The sequence below is a fragment of the Carassius auratus genome, chromosome 38, assembly GCF_003368295.1.
Source record: "Carassius auratus strain Wakin chromosome 38, ASM336829v1, whole genome shotgun sequence".
Classification (NCBI taxonomy): Eukaryota; Metazoa; Chordata; class Actinopteri; order Cypriniformes; family Cyprinidae; genus Carassius; species Carassius auratus.
Window position 1 is genome coordinate 12237621 of NC_039280.1, and position 21183 is coordinate 12258803.

Genomic DNA, 21183 nt, shown 5'->3' on the forward strand with positions numbered 1-21183 from the left:
TCAGTTAAGAGTTATTAAATAGTTATTGAAATGACAATCATAATTTTCCTTGGTGTCAGATTTCTGGCTCCCCATAATTTTAACACACAACTAAAAAACAAGCACAACATACAACAACATACATATTCATACCAAGCAGGCCACGTGCACGTGGGTTAATGTAACAAAGCACCTTCAAAATCATTGCATTATATATGTATAATTCAGGATGATTTCTTAACAGGCTAAAATAAATCATTGATCACATTTACTTATGAATAATTGTTCTGATTTAGGCCCATCAGTGCTGTGTTGTTATTATTAATAGTATTTATTAATACTAATACTGCTTATTAATTAATTTTATTTTTATTTTCTTATTTTTTATATCATATATAGCATAATAAATGTTTCATAATTTATAATTTATGCAACCAGGATAATCCGCATTATCTCTACCTTTCCCAAATCTCTATTACATACTTTACAAATTAGAGCATAACTAGAAATGTATAGGCCTACACAAAAACATTCCATTATTTCATTATCTGATTGATTGTTTTACTTTCCACGACCTTTTCAGTTAAATTCCTGCTATTTCTAGGTTTCCCCTGACCGTGGGAATCCTGCTAATTCCAAGAGAATTCCCCTCCACGCAGAGAGCCACAGAAGAGGCGCATCTCTTGTAAACACAGCGGCTCTCGCGAGAGTTCCTCGCGCCGCGCAGCACACGCAGGAGCGAGCGTCTATGGAGCAGTGAAGCAGGCGGGAGACCGAGCAACCGACCCCGGCGCGGACTGGAGCAGGAGACGCGGGGTGAGAGAGGGTAACCTGCCTGTGACGTCGCTGCTGTGGTGTGTCTGAGCAGCGGCTTCCGTGGTAAGGAACTACCGCAGCCTTCCCATCATACAACCCCTCCTTTCGCGACAACACTCTAGTAGTGACCACTTGAGTCTGTGCTCTCTCTGTAGGCGTGCTTCTCCGATTATCCCGTCCATCCATGCTTCATTAGAGCCTGTAAGGAGGACGCGCACATACTCAGGGAGGCGAGGGAAGCCCATTGGTCTCCCAACCGACGCCAGCGCCAGGTAAAAAAACCGCTACATTACTGTTATAGCAATTGTCCCATTTGACGGAGCGCTCGGCTGGCTGTGACGCAGCTTCGGTTCATTTCAGCCTGCGATCATTCAGCGCATATAAACTGTTGATGCTGTGAAGCAGGGGAATGAGTGAGCTCTTCTTATGGCCTGGTCTGTTTGTTTTTTTTTTGCATAATTCCCACTTTTGGCTATCGAGACAGCTCCACCTAATATATGCAAGATTAATTTTAGTCATGCAAAAGCTTCGAAAAAACAGAATCTCTGTTGAAATAACTGTAAGTCACGATTGGGGGAGGAAGACGTACTCTCATTCTCTTTAGACAGCTTGTTCATTGCATTTGAGGTAACAGATTCGCAGCTGACAGATCAAGACAGTTGGCCAGAAGGTCGCTGGTGTTACACGAACTTCCACAAAATGGAAATCCAATTTCCCGCATTGGCTTTTAATGCTGATGTTTGTAGGTGTCACGCCCTCTTGTTTACATTATATTGACACCTCCCTCAGACTCTTGCAGGTCTGTGAAGTACCATCTGCATCTGGGACTGTGAGGATGCTTAACATCAGAGTCAATGACAAGTAAGGATGTCTGGAATGTAGTAAGGAGAAAGGTCTTTGTAAGGAGAAAGGTCTTTGTAAAGTCGATTTAGAAATTTCCCCGTCTGTTTTATCAATGCATGTTATTGATCGTATTGAAAACAATTAATCCATCTATGTTCAGTGTTAAATTTTTCTCACAGTTTTTTTTTTCTCTCTTTGTAATGATTAATCAGAATGTCTTAACTGGATTTTCCTTTGAAGCATCAGACTTTCTCTGGTGAGGTCTGCAGGACATCTCCACACTTTTAGTTCAGTTAAACCTGGTAATGTTCATCTGTTTGTCTCCACTTTTGAGTCCACCACCCACATCTCTAAATCCGGTAAACATCTAAAGGATAGAACAAAGATCTTTCCTTAAAGTACATATCTATCGCTACTTCTGTTTTATCATTACATTAAGAATGCTTTTTAAAGAACAATTGGCCATTTTTTTTTGGAAATTTAAGCTTTTCATTCATGTTGATTACAATTTTTTTTTCAACAAACAGTTTGTTTTAATGATTAAAATTGCCAAGTGGTTTACTAATACTTTCATTGCGCCTTAAATAGACGTGAATGAGCATTCATTACTTTCTAACATATTTACAAGGTAAAGAATATTTTTACTATAATCTACTACTTGTATCATACTTTTTGAGTTTGTAAATACCAATAATGTTGAGGATACTCAGTTTTGAACAAAACATGCCTTTTCATAAAAAGGTCAAAATATGTGACATTTGTTATAAGACCTTGACACACAGTGATGCCACAAGTTTGAATGTTTTATAATGTTTTTGCAAATAAGTAAAAAAAATAAGTAATACATGATAAAACTAGCATTTTCAAGTTAAGTTTAAAAAGAAAAAGAAATTAAAATCCATCATAGAAGAGATGTTTTAAAAGCCATTTTCTGTATGACAAGCATTCTGCATGTAGTTTTAAATAGTTTAGTTCTGGATCATACACCGTAGTATCATGTCTTTGACCCATGAACATAATGCTCTTTATGCGTGTATATATCAGTGCTCTATTTCAAAGCTGTTGTAAATTGCACTACAAACATACACCTTTGTTTACTTCTCTGTGTTGCTTGTCATCCGCTTTGTTTGAACCACAACTGTTTCTGAGGAACTACATGGTTTGGTAGAAGAACATGTTTTTATTCATATCATTACACTTTATTTACTTTATTTTATTTTGTGAAACCTTACTACGTATATGGAATAACTGATTTATAAAAGCAATAATCCCTGTTAAGCCATGGTTTACAGTGAATTTATAGCAGATAAGGGGTGCTGTAAGGCATGATGCAAAGCTTATTATTGCAAAGCTTATTGCTTTATTTTGTGCCTAAACAGTCTGTTTCAGTTAAAGCTATGTGGTTACAGCTTTTTGCCACATCAATAGTGTCAGTTGGCCTTACTGATCTTATTATTTGGCTGTAAACTGATACATCAGCTATAGATTTAAAACTTCAGCAGGAAATGGTGCAACAGATGAAATCTATTTAGGTGCACATTGAGAAAAAAATTACTGGTTACAAACAAAGCTTGGCAGCAGTGCTTCCGGATTCTTCAGACACCCTGAAAAGAGCTGTTTTAGATTAGCCCTTCACTCAAATTGAGTTAAAAATAAAGAAATGTGCCGTTTTAACACTGGTGCATATCACACATCTGCCAGTTGTTGTTATTTTTCACTTTATATGACACATTTCTCTTCATGTGGAAGTGTTGTGTTGTATACATTCTTGACAAATTCAAATGTTGAAATAAAGTTAAAACTGATCTTGGCATTTTTTCACAAAGAAACAAATTAATATTTCATAATTATAACTATATAAGTCACTGTAGAATTTAATTCTGAACATATAATTTGGTCCAAAGTTTGCTTTGCATAAAAAACCCAAAAGTGTTTCTTGTTGTCACACAGCATCTTCATCTACTGTACAGTCCTGCTTGACTGAATATTTTGAACATCCTGCGAGTATTATTAATAGGAAGAATTATTTTTTAAGAAAGTCTTTAAGTAGACTATATAAAACAATGGCAAAAGACATTTTTAAATTGACCTCACATGAAGTGCTCTCCAGCTCTGTGGAGAGAAAGAGTAATAGCACTCCTGAATAATGACTGCAGCAGATTAGCAAAGGGCCTCCGAGTCCTCAGACATCCACATCCGCCAGTATTCATTCACAAATTTCTCATTTCCTCTTCTTAGGTTTTAGATAGACCACAGCATCTTCTCAGTTTCTGTTACAGTGTTTGCGGCTGCCTGCAGAGAAATCTTTCATTATTCACGGCTCTTTCATATTACATACAAACAAATCCTCATGGAGATGCTGAAGCTCTGTTAAAGCAAATGTGTCTTGTCTGTTGAATCCTTGAATTGGGTGGAGGCATGCTCCATATCATTTAAAGTTACTAAATTCAAAAACATTTTTAGATTAGGATATTAATGTCTTGTTTTGAATATAACAGTGTAGTACACTGCTTTACATGTGAGCATGTGCTTAATTATTCTTGTGGTGCATTACAGTCTTTGCATGCTAAAGTGCTGACAGGGCAAACCAGAGCCATATTAAGAATTTGCTCTTTGCTGCCAAAAGAAGATTCATGAAAAACAATACTGGAAGGGCTTTGTAAACAGCTTATTCTGAATGAGTCTTGTTGTAGGGGACTTGTGATGGGAGCTCATGGATTTCCTGTGCTTCAGGGTAACATTAGCAGCGATTAGAGAAATGGAAAGTGTTGCTGGGAAAGGGCTGGTTTTCACCTTCAGCGATTCTTCTCTGATTACTTGAAGAGAAAAAATCCATCAGTTGAAAACTCTTTCAGGGGACGTTAGAAACTTTTGATGGTGTCAGTTTGTATTCGCAGTAGATATCTGTCTTATCACAGGAATAATTTAAAGATGCAGTGCCTGGAGTTCTTGTGACTTTTCATGAGTTGCAGTTTGAGGTTTATAAGAGATTTTTCTTATGCTGCCCAAGGCTGCATTTCTTTGATTAAAAAATACAGTAAAAACAGTATTGTGAAATATTATTATTTTAACTAACACTTTTTATTTAAGTATATTTAAAAATCAGCATTATTACTTTTTCTGTGTCACAATTTCCTTCAGAAATCATTGTTATGCTAAATTTGGTGCTCAAGAAACATTTCCTATTATTATCAATAATTTTTTTAATTCTTTGATCAATAGAAAGTTAAAAGTTAAGAGCTGCATTTATATAAAATAGAACTATTTTGTAAAATTATAAATGCATTTGTTGTCACTAATAGTCAATTTAATGCATCCTTGGTGAATAAAAAAATAAATCAATAAAAATTCATGCTGACACCATTTTTAAATGGGGTGCTGTGATTTTCATCTCTATTACCATACGCAGAATGATACTACCATGAAAATGTGGGCTTGTTTGCATCACCCAGTTTTTGTTCATTAAGCTAATCAAAACATTTGAGAATAGTTCAATGTAAATATTATATGTACACTCTGCATTGAAGGCTTGTGGGGGATGTTTAGACGTTGCTCTGTGGCACGCTGAGAATGATTGATGCTGCGTGTCTGTGTTTGTCTGGGCTCACCAGGAGAGCCCCTCCTTCCCAGGCCAGCTCAGGAATTAAATGATTATCTCAAGGGTGCTCCCCTCATTTGTATGGAAAAATTGTATTTGGTGTGGCAGCTTCAGGACATCCCCAGATAGTGCTGCAGCGATAGGCTTACAGATGCTTGACTGCGACAGTGACGCAGTGGAATTGTGTCTCCTGTCACTCAAAGGGAGCGAGAGGAACAGAGAGCCTGTACTGCTGCCAGAATATAGATGATGTTGGGGCTTGGTTGGTATAGTAGAATAGCTTAATAACCTTATTGATAAAAACCATTTAATGGGGCTGAAACACAATGTTCCTCTTCTTCAGTGTCTTGTGTCTTTTGATTTATCGAAACTTCTGAGGCAGCTTGGTCCAACTCAGACTTGTGGGTTCTCGGTTCCTATACCTACATATATACATACATACATTGTTTTTTTTTAAGATTTCTCAGTTTTTCATTGTGGAATTTCAGGTTAATGTGCATCTTTCTTTACATTCTCTATATCATACTTTAGCTTTATATTTGATATGTTTGCATGAAATATTTATCACCCCCATCGAGGCCAAACAACATACATTTCCTTTGGCCCAATCAATCAGAGACTTTCTATTCTTTACCAAAAATACTTTTAATTTCTTTAAGTTAAAAAAGACTCTGGGAACCATAATAAATCCAATAGAGAGCAACAATTTTTTCAGCAGCCTTGGTCTGTCTTGAAGTATTTTTCCTCTTCATTTTTGAATCAGAACCAAAATATTACATTGAGGCGATTTTTGTTTTATGATTCAATGATCTCATCTAACTAGGCATTATATTATGTTGCATGCAATATTACACACACACACACATATATATATATATGTATAATATTATTCTAAACATGCAGATTACACGTAGTTTGTAAATAGAGATTTGGGCAGCTGGCTGTACTTTAGCAGTCAGCATGTCAAAAACCTGTCTGAGAGATGTAGTCTTTTAATTCACTTTATTTACAGCTTCAAAACAGTGCTTGTGTACAAATATTTACAAATAGATTTATTGGTAAGGTTTTAAAGTGAGGTTAAAGCACAGTGTTATCTGAAGTCTGTTGTTGATCAGACAGATGACTGCTTCAAGGAATTGTAGAAAAAGATCCCAAATGCTGGATTCAGTGAGCTAAGTGTTTTTATTAAACACAGTGACTTATGGTCATTACGTAACCTCCTCAGAATTTAAGGTAGGTCTGTCTTGAAAGGTTTATTCATTAACGTTAAAAATCAATTTCTCTATGGATAAAATGAAGGGGATTCTTTCTTGCTTTAGTGACAAGCAGGGTCTTCCAAGGTTGTGAGTCATGTTCAGGGCTTCCTGCTTGCGTTAAATGATTAAGGGCTTTACTGATATCTCTTTGGACCTTGAATCACACATGTACTTTCCTTACCATGAAAACAGCAGATTAAGGTTGCAGCTAAATGCACACAACCAGAAATGATCAGTTTCTACTGTGTATTCTCTGGCCTCAAGAGGCCCTTCATTTGCCGTTACAGAATGACTGAAGGATGCTAAATATTCCTTGTCTGACACACAAGTGATTTGCTGTAAAAAAAAAAAAGAAAAGAAAAAATGTCATTTTCTTTACTATGATATTGAGGGAGCTGCATTGGTTTTTGTATCTGTACGAGCTGCAGTCTACTCAGTAGCTGTGATGTTTTCTGTCACAATCTCCAAAAGTCTGCAACAAACATCATTTGTTAATTATCTCGGAAGGGAAAAAAGGAGCCTTTCAGTCATTTGTCTTTCTGTTATAGAGGACACAACACTGCATCACCATTGTGCATTCAAATTTCTGTTTATCATGATTCATTCTTCACTGGTAACAAATATATTTTGTGATTTCTTAATTTATGGTTGAGCATGGTTGTTGAGTTCAGGTAAATACTCATGGTTTCACTCTTTCATTCCGTTTAGCAGGATTTATTTACCCTGTTAGTGATCGTAACATGCTGACTTCCCTTTTCTCTGCTCACACACATTTGAATGCTTGGATTTGACACGACTGCTTCTGCAAAAACAAAACATTCTGATTAACATCCTTTCAAATGTCCTTTAGCATTTTAAAGGTTAGGAAATGCAGGCAAATATCTCCTCAAACATCTCACATTTCTGACAGTATATTTATTTTATTGCTTGACTTCTCTGTCAGAGGGATATATTTTGCTTTGTGTTATAATGCTTCGGATTTATGTACATGCTGTGCTATCTGCCATTTTTGAGACTGCTTTAAGACTTTTTAGGACTCATTAGTAGTATTCACATGATAGTTATCTTAGTCTTACTCTTGGATGATAATAAGTGTTGGCATTCTGCCACATTTATGAGTAAGTCCTTTTCCTCATTCTAAAAATCATTCAGCTTTCACAGTTTTTTTCAGTCTGATATCTTATTACTCATTAACAACTTCTTAAAATTATAGTCCACTCAAGAATGAAAGATTTGCCATCATACCATGTTGTTCTAACCTTGTATTGATTTTAAAAAGAATTGTATGAAAGGTGATTTAGCTCTAAAAAGCACAATATTACGTCATCCTAAGTCAAAATAGTTTTGTGTGAGGAACACCAGAATTTCAGCCATTATTTACTGATAGTATTGCCCTTCACCTCAAATCTCATTTGTTCAATTGCATAAGTCTTATTTTACTCATGCAATTCCATATGTAAAGTTATTTTGTAAGTTATGTTAGCATTACATATGTGTTAGCATGCGATATGCTTATCTATATTTCTTTATTAGTACAGACACAATATATTTTGTTGAGATTTTTTATTTAATCAATGAATGAAATGCTCTACTTCAGACACCATTGCATTAACCATGAGACTACACATTTGCTTACTTATTGTCACAGTCGTCCTCATCAGACTTTGTTGCAAGTGTCTGTGTTGCTGGTAAGTGTTAAACAGTTGTGCATGTTGAGAGTGAGAATGAGAGAAAAACAGACAGTTAGGGAAATCAGAGAGGCGACGGGGCTTGTACGTCTGCTTTTACAATGGCTGTCTGTCAGATCGTGTAAGAAGAAGGGGGAGTAAAGAAGAAGAGAAGAGCGAAAAATCCACACACTCCTTTTTTATGTTTCTTTCAGGCTGAGTCACTGTCGAGGAGTGGGAAGATCTAAAGAGAGAGGGAGACAACATCACGGAGAAAGCGCGCGAGAGAAAAGCAGCGGAAGGAGGGGAAAACTGCTACACAACGCCTTTGAGAGCGAAGCAAGAGAGAGAGAGAGGCAGCCAGCGAGAACTACAGAAAGAGAGAGACGGAGCGCAGCAGTGAGGGAGGGAGAGAGACGCTGAGGCTGGGAGAGCTGACCCCCTCCCCTCTCCTCCCCCCCCCCACTCACTCCTTCAGGAGCTGGTGTGTAGGAGCGGCGAGTGCAGAGTGACTGAGGCAACATGAGCGATGTCACCATCGTTAAGGAAGGCTGGGTCCAGAAGAGAGGTGAGTAGCTTGTATCTGCCTGCGTGTGGGTCAGCTCGGCGGGTCGTGTGTCTCTAGAGACAGCTTTCTCCGTCATGGGCGGGCCATGGCGTGGCTTCGGTCTGTGTCTGTGGATGCCGGCATGTGGGTGTGCCCCTTAACACGCGTGTTCATGAGCCGTGTTGGATGCTGCACGTTGATTTCACAGAACGTGCGTCTGCTGGAGAAGCAGCTGCATTCAGAGTGGTATCCGTCATTTCTCACTGCACTGCTGTGACGTGCCGGACTGCTACGTTTGATGGGGTTTTCTGCACATGCTTGCACCCATCCTGATGCTTAATGCTCTGTTTGAGTAGATTATGGGGATGTTTTTATTTATTCGATCAGTACATTTGAAAAGCATGTTGTTTTTTCGCTTTTTTGTGGACTGCAAGTGCTTCTGTGTACAAATAAACACTCACTCAACTCAAGTTAAAGTTAATGTGACATCCATGTGAGAAGCTGCTCTAGGTGTTCTTTATAGGATCTGGGGTACTTCAATCAGGTTGTCCTGCTTTCTTTCAGTTTCGCTTTTCCTTTCAGTCTTGTTGTTGTTTGCTAAGGCATACGAGTGAGTGCCTTTATGGTTTCCCAATATATGTATCCATAAGTATCCATGCTGACAGAGACGTGAAGCAGCCAAAAGTCACTCGTTTGTAATGAAAGTTGGTGATTTGGTGGTTCAAGCAACAGTGGCTGTTGGTGATACGATTGTTCAGTAAAGTTTGACTTTATTCAAATGAGCAGCACTATTTTGGTGACTAGCAACGCAAGGGCAGACATGATAATTTATAATATGTATTTTAAAAGTTTTATTTCAATCAGACTAAAGCAATAATTTGTCACCTTACAATGCCATTTAAATGTTTTTTTTAGTCTAATGGAGCTTGGATGCGTTCATCATGGATATGCTTTAATTGAACTACAATTGGCCTGGGAGATGTACTTAGACTGAAATAAAGATGAGACGTCCAACGTGTCTAAGCCTTCAAATATTTAATTTATTTATTGCATATATTATGCCATGCATATACTTAGACCAACAGGTGAGTTCTGTGGCAAAGTCCCACTCAAACATAACTGCGCAAGTAAATGTGAAGTTCATGGGGTCTGACATCTGGTACAGCAGTCACGCAGAACTAGTACAAGGACTAGTTCAGTTTGCATGGCCTTAACTCTGAATGTTTATGCTACATTGGGCTTCGATTGGATGAGCAGCCGTTGGTCTTACTTGCTTGAGCTTACAGTATTTAGATGTGTCCAACAGATGTTTATAAAAAAAAATAGCATTCACCAGTTCATTTCAGGACTCACATAGTCATAAAAAACCTTAGAAAGAAAAGTCAGATCTTTGAAAGTCATGGAAAAGCATCAGTAAGAAAGTTTTTTTTTGCTCTGAATACTGCATTGGTTTGATATAGAGTAATACTTGCCCCCAAACCATTGTCATATAACATGGATCTGTTTGTCGAGGGTCTTATTGCTGACATATGTAAGCTAACAAATGTAATTGTTTAAAGCGCACTTAATACTCTTGTATTTATGTTGTTCTGGTTAATATGAATGAACATGGTGTGAATAGAAATAACCTGTTTACATTTAGTTTTGTGCCTTTGTCATTTTCATTTAGTTTTTATTTTTTTGAATGTTTCTGTTTAGCTTTAATTGATTCATTTCAGCTAATTTTAGCATTTCAACTTCATCTAGTTGTGGAAAATAAATGAACAATTAACGGAAATTATTTTTAATAGTTAACAATAATAACACTGTGTAATACAAAAGTTTTTTTGTCTTGCATACAAATGTAGAGCAGCTTCTTTTTTCCTCCTATATATATCAGCAAACATAAACAACTGCAAAGGTCATTGGTCAAAGGTAAATCGGTCAAAAACTTCTGGAACTCTTTTAACTGATGGTGAGTGTTGTGCTTGTGAGCTCGTGTGTGCAGCATCCATGTTGAGTCAGATTTGAAATTCCCTCCAGTGTGTGCAGTCTGGGCTGGGCTTGAGGATGGAGAGGTTAGTGTTTGGGATTGTGTGTGTGTGTGTGTGTAGTGGGAGAGTTTGGTGTAGCCCTGGGCTGGGAAACTGGCTTCATTCTGTTTGCTTTGGCTGCCGACCAGGACGACCCCAATCACCCTCTTCTTTTTCCACTTTGTCTCCGCCACTTTCTGTTTCCATGATAGCTTTTACTGTCTCTCTGTCTCTGTCTGTGTCCTGTTGTACTTTTACTTTTCCATTTTGCTGCTGTCTTTAATTTGATGCCTTTTTGTTTTCCAGATCGCTGGTCCGTGGTAAATTAGCACTGATTGCAAGCAGACCTGTGATGAAAATGCGTTTGATGTCTGCGCTGTGTGTGTGTGTGTGTGTGTGTGGAGGTTAGCTGTCAGGCCCCATAGCCGAAGAGCAGCGCAGAGCAGTCACATGGTACGCTGCTCTCTCCCGCAGGACCACTGGAACACTCTGTTCTGAGGAAAGGATACAGGCACATGAATGAAGCTAGCTCGCTCGCTCTCTCCTTCACGATCACATGACCAGCGATGCGCTCATTCATTCATTGCTCGTACAGTACTAGCATATGGATTACATAGACACACACACATCGAACTCTGACCTTGATGACTGTCATATCCTTCACTTCCTGTTCCTTTTCTCAAACCCAGCCATCTCCTGCTCTCAGATGACCACTGCGGCCATCTCCTCATTATCTCCATCCTGCCCCCCCCCCACCACCCCTCTCTCCCCAGTATGTAAAGTGCATCTGAGTTCGGACTGCAGTGGAAGTACAGATACAGGAGCATCCTCACGCAGGTCAACACAAACAAACAGAGACTCTTTCTTGTGGGATGTATCTGCTGTTGGTTAATCTAGATATATCTCAGTCCAGTCAAGCTGTGTCCTGACAACCATGACCCAAACAAGTGTCAGGACATTTTGATGGTCGTTTGTTTTGTTTTGCAACATTACTCTGATATACCTGCCCACAATGATTTTTGAATAGAATATCCCTCTCCTTAAAACCCTATGTTAAACATTAGATATATTCTGCTTGTAATTTTGTTTCATTACACAGCATTTTGGATTGGACATGATGAGGCCACAACTATGAGTAAATTAACATATGATCACCCAGTTTTTACAGAATAAGAGTTTTTGAATCGATTCTCCGAAACATTCATAATACAATACAATAAATCTGTACAGAATCAACATTTTAATCTTTTTAACAAGCCCACCCCAAACTAATCCCCAATTAAGACTTTGAGGTCAAGAGGCAAGAAAACCTTGTTCCATCCACAGGGTCAGTAATAGTTTGGAGAATGGCCACGTTAAACTAAATCATGACTATTATGAAATGACAAATGCTGTAGTTGGACTACAGGGGAAACATTTTATTTAGGTTCTTGCAGCTTCATCAGTAAGACAAATGTGTGACAAACAGTTTTACAGGTAAATTCAGAAACACTTGAATTTAATTAAAATCAAAACTGTTGCAGCCCACACACTTTTGATGAGGGTTAAAGTCGGCATGAAATCAAAATTGCCAGTTATAATTTTTTTGTGGAATGTTGCAGTATATAGTTACAGTATAAAGAAATCATGATCTTTAATTTAAAAAATATTAACATCGCTTCTGAGAAGAGATGATGCTGACCCTCAGAGGACCTCAGATGATGGTAACCCTGAATCAACAAACAGAACTAACAAATATTGCTACAAGTGTAACTGCATCATATAATAATTATTCATTATTAATAATATTAATAATGTTCATCGTCTGGGTGACTACGTCTTGTATTAAGTTTTCTACAAATCCTGTCATATGCGCACAAACTGACAGTCACCACTTATAAGCTATTACTAAATATTGTAGAATCATAATTTTCTGTAAAGTTGCTTTGTAACGATTTGTATTGTAAAAAGCACTATACAAATAAACTTGAATTGAATTGAATTGAATTAATAATAAACAAATATAAGGAGACGTGTCAAGCTGTATACGCTTACATTTTGTATCGTATAGGAGTTTCGTCCACATGGATCTGGCATTTTGGGAGAGTGAAACCGGTACACAGAGTGGATAAATCTGAAAACGCCGCCATTGCATTTTCGTGTAGACAGCGATTCCATATATTTTCTGAAACAATGATGTCATCAGCCCTCGTTTCGCCGCTAGTCAGACACCGTTGCGTCACGTAACGGCAACTAAAACAAAAACAAACACTGAATGATTGTGTTTTTATTAACTAACATTAACACCGATTAATAAATGTATTGTTTCACTATTTGTATACCACACGCAAGGTTTATACGCATAGTCCAAGTCTTCTTCTCCATTATTAGTGTATCTCTGTGGCAGAATTACAGCGCCACATACTGGTCTGGCATGCATACTACATAGTTTTTTGTCAGATATTTCTTGAGACAAGGTAAAAAAAAAATTGGATAGGGAAAGCTCTGGCTTCGTGTGGACGTAGCCTAAGATTCAACCAAGAGAATGTGTCATTCATCAATTAGGATCCAACCAATTATGAAGCACAATCAGTGTTGCACCCATTAAAAAGTCATGATGGATCCAAAAAGACAGCAGAAAAAATCATTCAATTACAATTTTATAATAAAAAAAAAAACTCATACAAAAATAAAAATGTAATAGAATAACAAAGAAACGATTTCATGAAGGATATTTTGCCTTTACAAGAAAACGTTGGATGTTATTTACTCTGTAAATAATTCAGCTTTAAAATGGCTATTTACTTGTGTATACAGTCTAGTAGCAGAGTTGAGGGTAATTTTTATGAAATGTGCCTCGCTTCAAGCTTTGTATTCAAACGAGAGCCAAATAGAGAATGAGAGCTGTGGAGGCTCACGAGCCGCTCCTGTATCATCCCGATGCTTTTAATTTCACATCAGCTTTTCACAGTCATCCGTCTTAAGTCCTCCCACTTCTCTCTCAGTAGTGAGGGGAAAAGCCTCCACAGATCTGCTGTCTCCTTTAAAGGAGGCGCACCTGCACAGTCTCTAACACACGCTCTCCTGCCAGTGTGCCTTTCAGATTAGCGTCAGCACGTATGAAGAAAATACTGCGGCCCCCTTAGTCACGACTCAGTGGCTTTTGTGTGTGCTTGTTTTTCTGGTTATTGTACAAATGTGTGTGTGTGTGTGTGTTTGAGAACAAGGGCAAGATGACGTGCTCAGATAGGGGATGATGGCTCTGGGGGTCAGGCAGTGTTGTAGCAGCAGGTTCACTGCGTGCCTCCAACTGACTGACTGACTGCAGAGTTAGTCATCTCTCTGAATCGTGCCGAGACCCAGCCCAGAGAGAAAGAACGAGACCTTGAGGAAAGGAAAGGCAGATAGAGAACAAAAACAGAGAAAATGATAAAGTACTTAAAGTTAGACACAGTTTTAAAGAGATGGTTGGTTCACCCAAAATAAAAATTAAATACTTTTTGCATTTACTCACCTTGATTTCGTTTTTTTTTTTTTTTTGAAGCAGCTCCTTTCTGTACAGTGAAAATAAATCTATTCAAAAATTAATGTTTAAATATTAATTATTTTTTCAAAAAAAGAAAAAAAATTATTTAAATTTGTATATAAATTATATACATGCAAATATTATACACTACCTTTAAAGGTTTGGGGTCAGTAAATTCTAATATTTTTCCTAAATAAGTCTCTTAGTCTTTGTTGATAAAAAAAATTAAATAAAAATACAGTACAGTGAAATATATTTATGATTTAACTGAGCATTTAGCTTCAGAATAACTGTTTTCTATTTTTAAAATTTCTAAATATGTGATGGCAAAGTAGAATTTTAAGTGACACATGATAGCAGTGTACTGTAATATTCTGATTTGGTGCTCAATATTTCTTGCTAATATCAGTGTTGTAAACTAAATATTTTTGTGGATTCTTAGATGAATAAATAGCTTAAAATAATGGCATTTATTTAAAATAATAATCTTGTAACGATGTAAATGTCTTTGCTGTCCCTTTACTGCATTCTTGCTGAATAATAATAAAAAAAAAAATATATATATATATATATTTTTTTATATATATATAGAACATATTGACTCCAAACTTTTAATGGTAGTGCGATTTAGTCACTGAAAATATTCATTTTTGCTGAAGAACTTAAATCTTGTACACTTTCATATAAAATACTATGGCATGTAAAGATGTGTTACATTAGAATTTATATTATGTTTGTTTATTATATATATATTAGGTTCGACATCTCATAACAAAATGTGATTGTCCCAATTGAATACGTTTTACAGTTTCAGCAGAGGGCAAGATTTTCAGTGAATAATGACCGATTCTTTCTCTCATATTGTCTGACTTTAGGAGATATGGAGTTGATCACAAACTGTATGGAAACTTTGATTGTGCTTTTGTAATTTTTGGAGTCTCACACCCTCTGATTCATTCAATTACAATCAATGGAAAAGAGCAGCACAGACATCCTGCTTTTAGTTGGTCACTTCTCCCTTTGTGCTCCACTGAAGAATGCAAGTCATTCAGGTTTCTGTCATTCTGGAACGACACGATGACAGATTTGTCTTTTTTAGGTAAAGTCTTTCTTTAGCGCATAACTAAGGATACTAGAGGACTATATTTGTAGTCCTGATAGGGTTCCTCTAAAGCAGAGATAAAATTGCGAACTGTGTTTGTTAACGTTTTCCAAGCCCTGCGGTGATCTATCTGACTGTCTTACATCTCGCATGTTTTAGTGATGAGGCAGCGATACGCGGGGCGTGTGAATGTGTGCTTGCCTCTGAGAATTTAAGAGTGCCTGCGGAGTATGTGTATGTTTAGGCAGGAGCTATCTGGACCAACCACTGATCAGAATTCCAGCAGAACATCTGCATTCCAAGAATGTATGATGGATGGAGATGAAGCTCATAACCAGGCTGTGTCTCCAACAAACCTTGGATCCAAGCATTGTTGTGTCATAATGGAGATCAGCTGGATTGAGATTTAGACATGGTCTATCTCCATTATGTGCCAAATATGGGAGTGATCCTCCATCTCCTCCTTTTTTGTTCAAAAGGACAATGAACAAATTGTGTTCCTATTGCAGTGTACAGTGAATGTGCTGTGTTCAGTTGGATAACTGCACATTTAGTTATTTATTGCAAGTTTATGTCAAAATCAAGGCCCAGAAAGGTAGTAAAGACATCATTATAATAGTCCATTTTCATGAGAGTACATTAAATTAGATGTATCTTTAAAACTGATTTACATCAGATGCACAACTGCTAAAAATATTAAGTAAGACTTTAATATATTTATCTTGAATTAAGTTTATTACCCTTTTAAACATTTGCAAATTGTTGTTTTTCTTTTTTTATGCATAAATGTTAAAGAATTGTGAGATGATGCATAAAACAAGTAAAAAAAAGTTTTAAGAGTGTTTAGGTTTTTCTTTTATTGGAAAACAAGACGAAAACACAGATTAAGAAAATGAAATTTTGTATAGCATAATGTCCTGTCATCTCTGTACTCTCCTCTCAAGAAAAATGTCAGAAGAAGGAAGACAAGCAGATGCAAGACTATAGGCATCACATATACATTGAATGTTGGGTGCTTTGGCATCTGTCTGAAGACTGATGCAACAAATATTTGTAAAGGCATCAGTAAATATGTGTTTGTGTGCTGTGCTCACATAAGTGGGTGTTTGTCTTAAATTTCTTCTGTCCACTTGTATGGGGCTTTCTCCTTTGCTGTTAATCGGAGGGTAGTGTTTCTCATAACTCTGTAATGAGCCCAAGCCCATTAGGAAAATTGGGAAAGCATGACAGAGCTGCTCATTGGTGATGCCAGTCGCATACTCTCACACACATGCCCTTTGGCTGCAAGCGATCATCTTACCCCCTGCAACGGATCCCCAGCCAGTCGACCAGTCACCCCAGTGTTGACAAGTGGCTGTACTGAACTCTGGAGCATCTTCCTGGCTTCCCTTCTCTGTATTTAGGGTTTGACTTATGTGAAATTGTACACAGACTCAGGAGGCATGTGGAGGGTTGTCCAGATCATGACCACTTTCATGTGGCAGGATTCTTTAAGTGGATCAGCATGAATTGTGAATTTGACCACTAGAAAGCACACAGTCTAGGGTGGTTAAACTTGGGTAATGTCATGTTCCGCATTCATAAGAAATTGATCTCTTTTTTTTGCAGGCAATACTTTTGACTTTGCTCTTTATAAAACAAAAATCAAATAAAAAAAATGCATTTCCCATGGATATCGCCTTGCCCCATAGGCTAACTGTAAATGCAGTTTCTGAGTTGAACATTTCTGGGCTAATTAGGAACACGCTGATGCCTAGTTTAGAACACAGAATATTTTTTAAAACCTTTTAGACTCTGTGTTGGCGTATATGTGTATGGACATTATGTTGTTGTCTGGTGCAGATACAGTAGATGGCCATTTCGGATGGATGACGTTAGGGCGTATGCATAGCGCATGTGACGGAGGTTAGTAACAAACACAGAAGCACAGAGGAGAGACAGCAAAACAAAATTCTGGTCACAAATTAGAAGCACAAAATGAGGATTTGAAAAGAAAATTGTTAGAGGAGTTAGATATAAGCCAAAAGGATAATTTCTTTTTTTCTAGACAGGCACATGCGTTGTGCATAGATGCTACATCATCTGCCAGATGACTTCCACGTGAGACAGTTAGCGGAAGTGAGAGAAAAGTGTTTATAATGTTTTGAATATGTATATTTTTCTTACATAAACGCATGGATTCGCTTCAGGCCTTTATTCATCCCCCGGAGCCGTGAGAGTCATATTTTATTATGGATGGATATGCTTTATTTGTCCCATTATAAAGTTTGGAAGAGCAAGGACAGTTTTTAATATAACTCCGATTGTATTCGTCTGAAAGAAGAAAGTCATGTACACATATGATGCCTTGAGGGTGAGTAAAACATGGTCTAATTTTCATGTTTGGGTGAACTAACCCTTTAATCAGAGACTTCAGAAGAAATACAATCGCTTTATGATAAATAGATTTCATGATCAATGCTCATACATAGAGCTCACCAAATATGGTGCATGGAAGCCCAAGTGTTCTTTTTTGATGAGAACCAGTGAGGTTCTCCCCAATCAAGAAGGTACTTTTAAGGCTCTGTACAAACCAGTGAGGATGGATTGTTCTCATGCATTAAGCAAGTACAGTTAAGCTTTTGTGTTTACTATATTTGATGAGCTTTATCTATGTGTGTTGATTAATGTTTATGAGATTGTAATGAAAGAAAAAGTGTTTACCTAATAGTTTTAAGTAAATACATAGGTCATATTAAAAAAAAATAATAAAAAAAAAATACATTTAAAATGGACATTTTCTGTTTTGAGGACCATTAAGAGTTTTTCTGTTGTGGCAATATTTTCATGTCCATCAAGCACTTTTTCTTCCAAAATTTTGCATTGTAAACAAAGCACTGCCTGTAATTCATGCTCATTAAAATGGATGAAATTGTTGCATATTTTAAAACCAGTACATTTGGCAATTTGTTTTTGCTTCTGGACATATTATATCATCATGATTTCATATTTTGGGGTAAAAAAAAAAAAAAAAGACAGGTTCTTGACAGGTATTGTGACATTAAACATTTTCATGAGATCTACAGTAGCTGTCTCATAAGAGTACTTGACATCAGTCATCCATCGTATTTTCACAGAATTCATAAAAACATGAAACGTTTTTTTTGGCGAGCATTTCTAAGATTGCCTCAGTATAAACAAACAATACCCCGAAAGCTGGAGGATGGGACTTTATTGCGCATAATTACACGTATCAGTGGTTGCTTGTGAATGCTGCTGTGTGTGTGAGTGCAGGCATCCATTGACTCCGGTCTGGGCCGCAGAGAGTTCAGTGGGTTTAGTTGTGCTGCTGTCGGAGTCAGCGCCGGCGCCGATCAGGTGTCCATGCTAGAGCACTGCGATATCAATCACCCCTCCACTGTTTCTCTGTCACCCTCTCCGCTCTTCTCAGCAGCATCACCTGTCAAAACACCTCTCCTTTCTTCTGTTCTCTTTGCACTTATTCTTTTATGCATTCTCATTTCTGCTCTTCTTCATCTATGTCTGGTAGCTTGCAATCACACAGAAACATGAAGTGCAGCTTGTACATAGGCTGAGACATGTGAGCCCACCGCACACACACAGCCTGTGCCAAGGCTGCAGACACTGGGGGTTTTGTAGTCAACAGCACACACACATAGCATCGCTATACACACTCACATCCGGAGGAAAGGATTCAGTGCAGTGTTTTACTAACTACAGCCATTGTTGAAAGGGTGACTCATTTTCAACTGTGGAGACAGTCACCACTTGTTCAGTACTTTTCTATTCTTTCTTTAGTGAATGATCAGAGGCCGTTCAGTCAAAAGCATGGCATAAAGATTACAGCTGGTTACCTTTACATTTAAAAGAACTTGATTTAACTGTTTGGATGCTGATCTGTGCTCAGACATATAGGTTATCAGGTTGAGACATTTAGTTGGGTCTGCTTGGCGGATCGGATCCAGTGTGTTGTGAAATAAATGCCTTTAAAAATGTCTTTAAACAGAGATAAAACTGTTCTGAGCAGCTACGCTCTCAAATTCTGATTTAATATGCAAAGCAAATGATATGAAGCATCAGTACAGCCTTTAACTTTATAATAGTCATGACAAAGTGTATAATTTTTTTTAAATGTAAATTTCATTTAACATTTTTTATTAATTAAAAACATATAATAAAATCAATTTTAATTGCATATAATATGATAATAATATATAATATAATAATTCCTGCATAGATTTTTGTGGGATATACACATTGAACATTTTGGGATTGGTAATATTTTATAATATTTTACAATATAAAGCTTTTTGCATTGTGGTCATGCTATTAAAATGGCAAGTGGTGTAGATATATGTATTGACCACACAGTCTAAATAGATCTGATTTCTTGCACAGTGACAGGGTGGACTGTCAGTCCTAAAGGTCAGATTAAAAAAAGCGAATTGCAGTTAGATGTAGTGTAAACACCGCTCAGCCTTCTCAGCATGTGCTTTCCATCATGAAGCATTCACTGCCAGCACTGGCTCTTCAGCAGCAGCATGCAAGCTTCTTAGTCTGATCTCTTTGTTTTTTACACACCTCTCTGGGTCAGCCCTCTGTCAAGGGTTTGTGCTTCGTTTGAAGTATGTCTGTGTCCTGCAAGGGAAGGAATCCCTCATTACCATTAAAGACTGCAGAGGTCTCAGAGAGCAAAAGGCTAATAGTGTTAGGAGCTCACAACTAGTAAGCAGATGACAGATTCCCAGAATTCTTGACCACTGTTTGTCCTGCTGAATACTTCAGTCTTCATAGGCTCATGACGGTTCATGTGCGCGGAGATGAATGCTGTCTCTCCTTGTTTTGGGCTACCATTGCTCACAATTTATGACATTTATGATTGAGTTTGAATATATGACTGTGCTCTTCAGATAGATGAATGAGAGTACCTGTCACATGTAAAGACTAGATGCAGAGGGGTTATCTGGCCTCTAAATAGGAAACTCTGACTGTAATCAAGCAGTTTTGTTTTGCATTGACTTCTATTGTATGGGTAATAAAAAAAGATAAATTTCTCAAAATATTTTTACAATAATAAAATTTTTAATGTTCTACAGGATAAGACTGACATGTTTGGAACAACACGAGGGGAAGAAATGATGACAGAATTTTAATTTTGTAATTTTTGTGTGACTGTCAATTTAATCATTGGCAGAGGGGAAATTTATTCATCAATAATTTTGTAAGATAATCATGTTTAGCTGAACTCTCCTTAAATTTTGTGACAAAGACATCACTTACTTATTATTAGGGCCGGGTCTTTAACGCGTTAATTGAGATTAATTAATTACACAAAAAATAACGCGTTAACTAAGATTAATTAATTACAGAAAAAAAAAATCCCGCATTTTTAATAACTTATTTTTGCACCGCGGAACGTTTCTCACTGGATGAGTGTCGGCGGACCGATTATACTGAAGCACCAACTGGCGTTCGCATATCACCGACAGCACATCCGAGTCTCAAGTATCACCTCAACGCAAAACATATAGCAGCTAGCGTGGACTTTACACTTTATGTTGAACTATATATTATTTTGTTGGTGCAACAGTTTATGTTGAACTCTTTATCGTTTTGGCCAAGGTTATTGAGAGTTGGACTTAGTATGTTATGGCCTCTGAAGCAACAGAGAGATGTTTTCTAATAGTCAGGGTTTCCAATGTTCTGAATGTAACTGACAGTATTGTGTTTTACTTAAAAAACACTTTACAGAAGGTTCCAGCACCTATAAGCTTCCTGAATTTCTGAAATGTACTATTTCTAAATTGTTTCTAAATATGCTATTGCTACACTTCATGGCAAAAATTGCACTGGTCTGC

At 37.3% G+C, this 21183-nt stretch overlaps 1 protein-coding gene across 2 annotated transcripts in view; it reads left to right on the plus strand.

Annotated features, from left to right (window-relative positions):
* The first annotated feature begins 566 nt into the window (after positions 1 to 566).
* Positions 567 to 21183, plus strand: part of LOC113057112 (RAC-gamma serine/threonine-protein kinase) — an 89813-nt gene continuing 69196 nt past the window's right edge. The window contains exons 1-3 of one of the 2 annotated variants that reach the window (XM_026224208.1): positions 567 to 858; positions 951 to 1067; positions 8375 to 8727. In XM_026224208.1, the coding sequence (XP_026079993.1) occupies positions 8682 to 8727 (46 nt within the window). In that variant the 5' untranslated portion in view covers positions 567 to 858; positions 951 to 1067; positions 8375 to 8681. The remainder of the gene's footprint in view (positions 859 to 950; positions 1068 to 8374; positions 8728 to 21183) is intronic. The other variant, XM_026224209.1, reaches the window with a different exon arrangement.